Source organism: Botryllus schlosseri, chromosome 3 (assembly GCF_051294905.1).
Source record: "Botryllus schlosseri isolate E-star chromosome 3, Bs_hap1, whole genome shotgun sequence".
Taxonomy (NCBI): Eukaryota; Metazoa; Chordata; class Ascidiacea; order Stolidobranchia; family Styelidae; genus Botryllus; species Botryllus schlosseri.
In genome coordinates, this window is record NC_137238.1 from 27,278,065 (window position 1) to 27,290,487 (window position 12,423).

The 12,423-nt window shown below is 39.5% G+C and overlaps 2 protein-coding genes across 2 annotated transcripts in view; one reads left to right on the plus strand and one right to left on the minus strand.

Moving 5' to 3' along the window:
* LOC145436264 (uncharacterized) overlaps positions 1 to 12,423 on the plus strand; it is a 99,149-nt gene that overhangs the window by 70,356 nt on the left and 16,370 nt on the right. The gene's annotated exons all lie outside the window — the stretch shown is intronic.
* Positions 5,397 to 12,050, minus strand: LOC145436266 (uncharacterized). Its single transcript, XM_080313634.1, has 4 exons — positions 11,653 to 12,050; positions 8,080 to 8,181; positions 5,961 to 6,061; positions 5,397 to 5,510 (listed from the first exon to the last, which is right to left on the minus strand). The coding sequence occupies exons 1-3, from the start codon at positions 11,899 to 11,901 to the stop codon at positions 5,963 to 5,965; spliced, it is 450 nt and encodes a 149-aa protein (XP_080169760.1). The 5' UTR covers positions 11,902 to 12,050; the 3' UTR covers positions 5,397 to 5,510; positions 5,961 to 5,962.

Genomic DNA, 12,423 nt, shown 5'->3' on the forward strand with positions numbered 1-12,423 from the left:
CAATCCAACAACATTGCGTGAAACTACCAAATATATTCTATCCTCGATCAACAGATCAATGAGAATAGAATATGGCATCGTCTGACGACCAGAAACGAAGGCAAAAGTGTTCGCATTCGCGGAGGAGTAATGTTCCGCCCGCACATCGTTGAACAGGTTTTGAAGCATCTATTCTTCATTCCCATATATATAGCCTACTGTAAAACTTATACAGAAGTCCATGTCGACAAGGAAATTTACTCCTGGATAGCGGTATCTACTGGGTGATTGGGGTAGCCTACGTATGGCGTCTGGACCTCATAAAAAGGAAACGTTGCGTCTGGGTTGGGTATACAAAACCTGTCATATGGAAACAGTCATTCAGGGTTAGGATCAGGGACGTCCAAGTTTTTCTCGGGAGAGTTGGAAACAGAAAAATTAGCAAGTTCCAAGGTCGCCCATTGGAACTGACCTGTTGACATATGGTTACTTTCTGTAATTCGAATTCCCTCAATCAGTTACTACGTTGCGTATTTATTCTTGGCACTGTGTTATCTATTGAAGTAGGAAGATCGCAGCCTCCGATATTGAAGTGGGTAAAAGGCCTAATCCCATAGGTGAGAGCATTGGACTGTACCGTATACAGGAATTGAGTGTGTGTGTTTCAATCAGGTCCCAACCAACATTTTTTCTGCCCCTTTTCGCCCCCAAAAAAGCACTGATCTTGGGCTACCATGGGGTAATCGATGTAACTTCTGGGGTACTTACTATATGCATTCGGTTGTTACATTTGATGAATGAATTCTGTCAATAATATTGATTCTTCCATATATTAGGCTACCATAAAATGCACCAGCAGGTCGCACATCCGGTTATTTCCAACCTTTCACGGTCACGATCTCATTTCCAACTTGAAAATGTTCCGTGTCCGCCAGCTCAAAACTTGATAAGCTGATAACTAAAAAAATTCAGCTTGCCCAAACTTACTCATGTCCTATGAAGCTGATTACGTCCAACATCATCGCAAATGAGCCCAAGATTTGAAACCACTGTCTTTGACTGAAGCATCCATAATCGGCCTTAACCAACTCCAATAATATACCGTTAGCTTATAATTGCGATTACAATTAGACTTATTTTAGTAAATGATGGTTATATATATTAATTTCTGATTGCATTTTTGGTGAGGATGGTGCCTGGTGCCAATACTAATATCAATATGCGTTGTATTAACCCGCGCGCAGCGCGACGAAGAATGTTGAATAGCATAAATCTGCTTGAAAATAATATTGTTTATGTTGATTTACGGAAAACATTTGAGCCGACTTCAAGCTTTCAAAATTCCGGACATTTAGGCATATTTTAGAAATTCCTCCCGGACGTTATTTCAGTAAATTACGTTATTTTGATTCTTTGTGGTTGCAACTTTTGCGAGGGCGCTGGTCGCCATAATAAAATAAATATGTGTCACATTAATTCATTTTGAATGAACTTGAAAAAGTAGGATAAATCATTTTGAAATGATATTTTTCATGTTGATTTACCAAAAGATTTTCATCCTACTCCAAGCCTTCAAATTTCCTGATAGTTAGCCAAATTTTAGAATTTCCTCCCCGACGCCGCGTAAACAGCGAAATTCGGGCTATGTGGGGATCTATTGGATTTCAACCCACAAGATTCTATGAGATCTTGATCTCATAATTTGCTCCATCGTCATGAATGTATTTGGAATGGCGCAGCGAACTTTTGAAACAATTCATATGAATCAGAACCCAGGGCTGTAATGACTTGAGACATGACTCGACTCTCGTCTGTCTCGTGTCGGGATTTTTTGGTGAGAGGGAGAGTTTATATTGAGTAAAAGTTACATTCAAAAATAAAATAAACGTTGCAACGATACGATCCTTAGGAATCATCTGGTGGAGTACAAAATCGTCTTTGAATACGAATCTGGCGTGAAGAATAAATTAAAAACAGGTAGAACAGTGGCAAGTTGAAACAACAACAGAGTAACAGGCAGCAATAAAAGAAGTAACGAAAGAATGAGAAGTATAAAAGAAGTAACGAAAGAATGAGAAGTATAAAAGAAGTAACGAAAGAATGAGAAGTAACGAAACTCACGTCTTTTCCATATTTAAGAGTTTGAGTCAATTCGTGTATTGAATCGTCTTGTACTCGAGTCATTGCGCATGATTCGACCAAGTCATATGACTCGAGAGCAATGTTCCCTCTAATTTTTCAAGAGTCTGCGCAAACACGCCAACTCACTGAGCAGGCCCTCGAACAATAGTGCGCAACCACTCTCCAATAGGGTGATAAAACTAACTACTGGGGGGCTTCGCCCCCCAGACCCCCCTAGGGCTTTAGGCTTTTCCGGTACTTATCATCTACATTGGGTGTCCATTTAGTAGCAGCGTCCCCAAAACGCACGAAGCGCGAAAAATTTATATAATTCATGATTGGCTCGGCCAATATGATCGGGAATTGCATATATCGCTATCAATGTTTATCCTCTCCCTGCTCACATAATCAGATTTACCGGTACAGCTGATCCAGTGAGGGGTGTTGTAATAGATATGCCCTCTAAATAATAATAAAACATCTTCGGACGTACCCGTTGATATAATGAATTCGTTACGTAATGCTATTTCGTGACCCCCTATCTGCTATATGTCAAAAGATGTTGAAATCGCCAAAACATACTAAAGTAAAAGACGTACACGATTTCAAATTGGTATTTCTTAACTGGAAAATAATGTTATCTTGATATGGCATTTGTCTTCTTGTGGGACTCGGATCGCCAGGACAGGAACATTCGGCGCCAGCCATTTAGGCGCCTATGGACATGGACAATTACACATATATTTGTATATATCGAAGTTTTCGGTCAGCAACGGGGCAGTCTTTTTCGCCCAAGGTTTTTTCGGTGCTGATCGTTCTGGCGCTCTTCTTGGAGTCGCATGTTACATATAGCCTTTAACTTCATACGTCTTGGCGCGTCATGGTGCGGTAATGGCCGACGCTCAACTGCCCATTTCTATAAATCATGCATAATTTGTTGGGAAAGGGTACCCTATAATCAGATATCTGACAATAATAAAACGCGCGTTGCGCGAGAAAAAAATTCCTGAAAAATTGCAAAAAAAATACACCATGATTTATATTAATTCTCGAAATAATTTTGGACCCCTTCGAGCTCGGCCCCTCCAATTGGGGGGTTTGGGTGCGAAAGTTACGGTCCTGAGTAAATCTTACTCAATGTTCGTGCTACGCGGAGAAGACTATTCGTTAGTTTCTCGGAGATTACCTTCGAGCTAGCCCATTATTATTATTTATAACTTTGTTAAACCATGTTATTTCACCATTCCCAGAAAAAAATGCGCTATTGAAATGATATCAGTATCGCTCACGCGTACGAGGCCATACTGAAAAAAATATATTCCGTGAGGTGCACGTGATTGTGAATACTTATTTCTTCACGGGGCGCATAATAGTTACCTTTGTGGGGCGCACTTGTACCTCGATTTCAGACTTCAGTGATAACACTATTTGGCCCTGACAATGTTCCATCTTAATTTTCACGAATCTGCGCGCCTGCGTGGTCCATTGGACAACAGTGCGCAACAACTATTAAAAAAAAAACATAATTTGTGATTTTTTGTGCGCAGCGTAGATTTTCTGTGCGCAGACAGCGTTTCAGCACTGCGCATTTGCGCACGTGCGCAGCTTAGAGGGAACACTGCTCGAGAGTCGGGCGACCAACATAGGCATTTCATTGTAACTTCAAAGAATAGTAAACTACCACATTATTGGGATTCGGTCTATCAGTACTTGTAATTGTAAAATACGGCCAGAAACTGTGTAAAGTAAGGCAAATTACCAGTTCACTCATAGCTGCCGCACAGACATCGGACAATCACTGAATCAATGCAATTGATTGTGATGACCTGAAACGCGCGATTACAGCTATCATTACATGAAAGACCCGAACTTGTCGATTAAGATTACATCGAATATTAATCACGATTTTGATTCCTTGAACTTGACTCTTGAACATATATCCGAAGACAACATAGCTAGGACAGGACACAATGTTTCGAGTGCTTGAATCTGAATCGCGTATTGATTTTAATCATTCGATTCGAGGAGTGAGATATGATTATTTCCGAGTACTGGAATTATTCACTAAGATTTGATATATCAACAGAAATTACTGTTTCGATACTATATTTTGATACTATTATATTTACTGTGGAACCATAGAAACTCTCCTCTTCCCCCGCCGTTGCCGTTCCTACGGCGACAAAAAGCCCAGAAAAATACCCGAAGAAAGAATGCACTCACGAGAAATAGAAATGATCTAGTAGAAAGGGCTGCGGCTTCAAAAACATCAACATAGAAAAGAACTGTGACATCGGGCACTCTAGGCCGAGGTGGATGTTAGAGTAAAGGATCGCTATTGATGCGTGTCGTTCGACATCCTTCTATCTGTTCAAGACATCGCATTGTACATTGTGTGTGACATGTACAGAAGAAAAATATAACCCAACGATATGTTATGTTAAGAATATGTGGTGGTCACCTTGTGCGCGGTTGTACAAGGCGCATTCAATCGGAAATCGCTATCCGTAGATTCAGATTTTCGTTAGGCAACAATGCATTTTTTAATTACCAAATCGATCAATCAATCAACGAACAGAATTATTGGTCAACGAATTTGATTGAACGGAGGTCAATGAATTCATCAGTGATAGCCGATAACCGATTGCTTGCAATATAACTCGATAATATGTGATATTGCTAATTTACATGTCGAGCCAATTTACCAGAATTTCTTCGCAAAATTACGAACTGTTAATATTCGTTACTCGTTACCAGGCTGCTAGCAATATGCATGTAGGCTACTTGTACTATCAGTGTACAAATACATGAAGCGTGTGTATGTGTATCATGACATGAGCCAGCGTACTGTATATCCCGCAAAATCGCCAATGTCAAATATATACAACGCATTTTTCCTATTCCTATTCCTCTAAGGGGTAAACAGTTTGGGGCACTCAAGCACTTCGTGTACACTGAGTAGCCTTCAGCCTACTACAATTGGAAAGCTGATGTAGCAACCTAATACAGCCCCCGACCACAAGGCAGTACTGTGTGCCATAAACAAAACAACTGTAGGCGGGTTATGGGTTTTGGTGGGACGTTTGATACCTGGTTCGTTGCCCAGGGTGACGTTTGTAAAAATAGTTTGGCAACACCGATATAAGTGAGCCAATCTGGTTTAATATTTGCAATTGGGTATGTTATTGCCTTTGCACCACATGAAAGTCAAACATATATCTTTGAATTCCCAGAAACAAATCGTCATTTAGAGAAAAACATACAAAAACTACAATGAATAAGAACAAAATTAATGGAAATGGGACAGTTACAAATTAGGTTAATATCATTAATTCTGACTACCGGGGCACTTTCGCTGAATTGTGCGGTATGTAGTCAGCATTGTCCGCTACCGGTTTTATGCCGCTTATCTGTAAAAAAGGATAGCACGCTGAGAAACAGATTGTAGCGGGAGTCGATTTCTCTGCAGTTGTAAAGTAGACATTAGTAGCCCTGACGAAGTGTTTATCCAGATCAGTGGATTCCAAACTGTGGTCCGAGGTCCAACTGGGGTCTTTAGAGTAGTTTAAGTGGATCCTCAATGAGAATTATTTTAATGATCATAATTCGATAATATCGGTTTATCGAGTAAGGCTTGCTTTATTATTATTCGTCTTTAGTTTGCGAATGTCTCAAACATGATAGTTGCACTATTTTGCTGTATTGTGCTGTGATAACGAACATGAAGAAAATGAATATATTATTCGAATCCCGACCCTCAGATTCCGATACCAGTGCTCTGATCACTAAACAACTGCGACTTTCTAGCAAGGACCTTAATCTTGGAATAAGTTAACGAACTTCGCAACATATCAGGTTACCTTCACACTATGGTAGGTGATAGCCAAATCCAAAGACAGCCACAGACAGCAACAAATAGTCCAATCACACCAACAATGTCTGTAATAACTCTGCAACATATCTATAAAGATAACACAATTTTCGTTACTTTTGAAACAATTAAGTCAAGTGGCATAGCACATGCAATGCGCATGGCAAAACTTATCGTATGCATATATGGGGATTGTGGTGCTTAGCAACCATGGCCTTCTTCACTAAATGAGTTTTGTAACCCTGTTCGCGTGCAAACTCGTTCTAAACTATAAGTCTCAGCGGCGGCTCGTCACAAGATCGGATAGTGGGGAATGGATGAAAAACTCCGCAACAATAGTAACGCGAAATAATTCCGGTCGAATTGTCGTCACAGCGGCGTGTTCTAACATAAAATGTGACTTCATGGGGGTGATACAAGTCCTTCAGATCAGTGGCTTTCAACCCAACACCAAAATAAATGATGCGGAGTGGCGAAACTTCAATATTCAAAATTAACAACAATTGGAATTACGATTAGTGGTTGCCATATTTTTATGGCTCAAATTCTGAACACTCTTTAGCGTCTACTAGCGGGTTTTACAATGATGTATTACGACATTGTGAGTCAATATGACGACACACTAGGGAATTTGGCCTATCGACTGTATACAGTTGTGGAGTGTAACATAAGTTCTGAATTGGGCCATCAGCAATCTCTAATGTGAGTTCTAGTGATAGCTTGGGTCTGCGACAGATTTCTTCACGGGCCGGATGAAATCGTCTTATGGTCCGTACGTCCGTCGGTCGTGTGTTTGACAGCCCTGATATACCGCTCGGTCGGAGCAGTTATCTGTTTGTGTGTTGTAACCAGGCTCGAAACAACATTTTTCAACCCGCTTCCGCCCAAAAAAGCACTGATCTTATGTCCCATGTGGGATAACCGATACAACTTCTTGGGGGCTTACTATATGTCTCTGGTTGTAAAATTTTCTGAATGAATTCTTTCAATAATATTGGTTCTTCCATATATTAGCCTACTATAAAATGACTCACTCACGGCCTATTTTGGAGGCTTATAACGTCCAACATCTTCGCGATCCCAGAATAAAAGCAAACAGCCCCAGATTTAGAACAACTGTCTTTGAAGCATCCAAACGGCCTTAACCAACTCTAGGAATAGCCTATACCGCTATCTTATATTTGCGATTACAATTAGACTTATTTCAGTGATTGATATTTATTTTTCTTTGTTTTTGATTGCATTTGTGCGAGGGCGGTGCTTGGTCCCCATATTAATATGAATGTACGCTCCACTAAATCGCGTCGAGCGCGAGGAAAAATTTCGAATAACATACATCTGCTTGGAAATAATATTGTTTATGTTGATTTACAAAAATTCCTGACATTTAGGCATATTTTAAAATTTCCTCCCTGACGCAGTTTTTACGGTGAAATTCCGGACATGTCCGAGATATTCCGGACGTATGGCAACCCATACGACAAATGCATGCATCTAAAAATTCAATTAATGCTACCTTTTGATATTAGACGTGTTATGCGTGGTTCTATTGAAGTTACTACAAGACGAAGTACTGTTAAATCCATTAACGTGAGTTTGATGAATCGGTTTCATTTGAAAGAATGCGAGTTTGGTATTTGCTTGCCTCTGCTCTACTGCTGAATTGAACTGTCGAATTTTAACGAAATTTAACTAAACGCGTCTTTGTAAAGTATTAGGTTCAAGTCACAAACAAGTCATATTGATTTATTGCACATTTTGACTCGAGTCAAATGAATTCCCTGGATTTTTGAAGTTGACTAGAATCAAGTCAAGTCGACTTTCTAAGTTCGAGCCAGGGTTTAATGCATTGGATTTGGCGAGATGATTGAAGTACAGTTTGAGTCACTATTTAATCCGAATCGAGTAACGAATATGGAGTTAACTATGATGGCTAAAGTGTGTGGTATCGCTCGGACATACATAGAGCTAATATACGTAGGTAAACTGTATCGCCTGGGTCTGTAATGAGGCCTAAATAGCGGAAAGAATAGGCAACTTTGAACAGTTTCCTATGACACTTGCAACATTCTGACGAATTAAGGATGGAGAATATTAGAATCCCCAACCTGATTGACGCTGTGTGGGCGCGGTGTTTCTCCTCGGCGAATGCGAACGCTTGACCCCTCGTTATCCGTGGTCATGCGCCACTGTAATTGATTTGGTCGGATCTGTGATCAAGGATGGAATGTTTCGGAGATAACAGCAAATAATGCAGGACTTAGTATTTTAAGAGTGCATAGGAGTACATAACTAAAAGTTCAAAATTAAAGATATAGCGACTTTTTCTTGGATTGTGCAGCGATTTTATCGGTAATGTGACACGCTAAATTAAAGTTTAACCTTCCTAAATGTAGCGTTTACGAAGGAGTAAACCACCATATACTTGGCATATGCTATTACATTGCCAAGTAAAGTTACTTGCCTCATCGACATTAACTTCAATGAAATTCTGTTTCTCTACTGCAGCGGTGATGACTCATGAGTAGGGCAAGTTTTTGCAACTTTTGCAACTTTTTATACAGCTTGCGGCAGCTTCCTAAATACTCGTAAGATATGTAGATGGCTGTTTCAAGCTGTTTGAAGGAATCTTATAGTGCAACTTTTTGCGAATTTTGTCCATTTTTTTCATGCAACATTTTGCAACATTTTGCAACTTTGTCGATTTTTCATGAAAGTAGTATCGATTCTAGTGAAATACACGGCCAAATTCAACTGAAACACCGTAAATCAGCACCGAAGTAAGGATTTTACGGGTATTTCGGGAGCTGAGCCGGAAAATTGACCTTTTATTTTTAGTCAATCTGGGAACTTGACCTTTTATTTTAGTCAACCGAGCAAAATGTGGTCAAAATGCAACTTCTACAACTTTTTTCAAAAATAAATGCAACTTTCCACGGATTTAACTGCAACAAAAACTTGCCCTACTGATGAGAGTTACTACATAGGTAGCCAACTCAAATCTTGGCTTATTTCTACCAGAACATGTGTCATCGGCTTTTTATGAGGGCTATTTTATTGGCGCTATTGGAATTTTGTTTTTTTGCTTATGTACCTTGATAATTAGGCTGTAGTTTATGGAACTATACGGTAAAGTCATATCCAGACATTGGTTAATCGTGATTAGTAATCGTAATTTTGAAGTAATCGTAATCGTGATCGATTTTTTTGTGAAAGAACGGTTACTTTTTATGCGTAAAATTACTATGACAGAAACTGAACATACGCGAACGAGGAAGAGTGCTATATTATACCACGTTATTGATAGCAGAAAAGTCGGAATTTCAAATGCCACTGCTCATTATTACGTCACAGATATAAGTTTTGCTCGTCATGACGAGCGATCCACACATAGAGAACATATACTTGATGTACAGGTATAGTAGAATGATTGTGAGAACCATACCATCATGCCGTATATCAGGCTATCCATACACTCCAGGCGCCACTACCTCGCAGCATGCTAATAAACAATAACCACTTAGCCTAGTTTCAAATAGTAACGTTTGCGTTTGTATTGAACTTTTCTTACGTTTAGTTAGCGCAGTTTGAACGTTGCTGCTTGGCGAGGAGAAGGACAAAGATTTAAAATTTTGTATTGGTCAATTGAAAAATTACGATTTCCACATCTAAGAATTACTAATCAACGGCTGCTGAATTAAATCATAATCGAGCTGTTCTTTGCCGTTACTAGTAAATGCAGCTCTCAATATCTGTATTAAATGGACTCTAGGCAATAGGCATTCGTATGTCCATTGTTCAACTGCGAGAATTCATTTGAGCATTGGTGTGTTGTGGCGCGGTAATGGCTGGCACCAAAATGCCTATTTCTATCTATCATGCATATTTTTGTTGAGCAGCAAGATAGATATAGCGACATTAAATCTTAAAGCGCGAATAATATTTTCAAGTTAATTAAATATCTCAAAAACACTCTATATTTTTTGTTGCTTTACGAAATAACTTTGAGCCCCCTTCGAGCTCGCCCTCGAGTGTGGCAGTTACGGCCCTGGCAAGAATGAAAATCGTCAGCTCTGTAGTTGGGCAATGGGTATATTGTGACGTAACAAGTAAATGACGTCATATTTAAAAAGAAAATGGTTCCATCATCAGGCCTTTTCATCGCAATTGTTATATTGTCTCCTAATATGTCTCAAAGAGAGCGCTTCAAAGAAGCAAAATGAATGTAATCGTGAGTAACCGTGATTACTTTTCCCTGTAATCGTAATCGTAATAGACTACTTTCCTATTTGGCTGTAATCGTAATAGTAATCGCTTGAATCAGAAGTGGTCGTAATCGCAATCGATTACATTCAAGAAGTAATTTCCCCATGTCTGGTCGTATCCAGTACGGTCAAAATGTGTCGAGCCTTCTGATCTATCCCTCCACTGCTGGTTGGGAGCAGTGATCAAGGTTTTTCAAGCATGTGCAATTTGCATGAAGAACAGATTTTGTGGAAGCCAGTGGTTCGGAATCATTTTTCGGCATGCCCCCCTTAATGATAGTGCACCATTTTCCGACCCCTTATCGTCATGTCAAAAAATATTTAAAAGAGCAACCAAAATATTTGTTATTTCAACGCATAGTTTGATGGCATGGAAGATTATGACTGTTGAGAGAATTAAAATCGAACAATACAGAGAGCAATAGTCACGAGCAGGTGGTAAATCAAGTGGAGCGCGAAACAATCTTCAGTTGAGTAATTTGTCGAAAATAACCGTGTGCAATGGTATAGCACGTAGCATGAGATATTTTGATGAGTTTGGTGTCTAATCCCTTCTATTGCCCCAGTTAACCCAGCTTCGCCCCCCCTCAGATGCATTCACGTCCTCGGTTTGAGAACCACCGTAGCCTACTGGACTTACTGTTAACCATAATTTACCCTCGCCATCGCATCTATGTAAGCGGTGTCTCATAAAAACCAAAAAGTGCGCCGTGCTGCAAGTCGGCAGCTACGATATAAAAATGAAGAAAATTGGTCTGGTGTAAATGACCATAATAGTCGACAAACACCACGAATACCACAAATAACAAAAAACCTTGTGTCTTTCCAAAACATTCCATGAATAGATTTACTCCTGAAGTGAAGTTCATAATCATCAAGTCAAGCTCATGACAATGAAATGACGTTTGAAAATGTTGATATATAGTTTGTTGTGTTTTGTCTCCCAACTCGGTACATTATATTTTACCGTTATTAGCATACTAATTGATGAATTATTAACATATCTCAACATTATATTAAAGGGGCACTCCATACATGCAGATAATTCAAAAGGGTACGCCGTTTAAAAAAGGTTTGAAAACCCCTGATCTAGAGTATGAGTCAAGCCATATATCCGCTCGTCTTGGCCAGAGGTGATGATAGTAGTCAGCGTTGATATTGAAGTAAAACCAATTCCATATTTTCTAGTCAATTGGAAGCAGATATCATCAGATGCGATCAAAGTAACAAGGGTTCGTGCTTAGGTATAAGTAAAAGTAACAACGAAAATTTCTACTCAATTATAAGTAGAACTATCGATTTCGAATACACGTTAAAACTACTTCACATCGAAATAGTAAATGATGTAATGAAAGGTACATACGCCCAGTGTATACTAAAACCCAGTTCTACACTAGAGCAGTAGGCTATACTTACGAATTGAACTTCGACGTTCGAAATCACTCCTTCATACTGCAGTACCCGACACACATACAGCGTTCTGTTGTTTTCGGTGTAGAACCTTCCGTCGTAGCATATTGCCACTTTAATCGGCAAAAAGTTTTGAATGCTCAGTCGGCCAGCTATGATTTCATCTATCACCCAATGTACAGAATCTCCATCAGTAAAAGTTGGGCTGATATTATTTTGCGAAAATCGGATCGAAGACGGCGCGAATTCTAACATATTTATGCACTGCAGTACGATATACAGACCTTGGCCACTGTACAATTTCTGAATGGAAAGATCGAACAGAGTGAGACAAACAATGCGTTTTCGCGACAGGTGTGGTATATATGTTGTTTAATCGAATTAAAATGAGTCAATTATAGTAGTCACAAATCAGCTATAGCATATGTAATTATGTACTGTCTTGGCTGACAATCCTCGTTCGATGCATATGACATAAGGGGCTGTCCAAGAATTGGAAAATTTGTAAAATTCTGCATTTTAAAAGCTCAACTGTAAATATTGATAGAATAACATCGTTAACATCGTTAACATCGATAGAATAACATGAAGCTAACAGGAAAGTCGTTGACATTTCGCGCGAGAATTCGCAAGTAACCATCGGATAGTGGGCGGGCAATCACGAACCACGTATCGCCGTCGATCGTTCTGGCACACTTCTCGTAGTCGCATGTTACACGGCCTAGAACTTCATTTATTTCGGCGCAGTGTTGACCGACGCCGAAATGCTCATTTCAT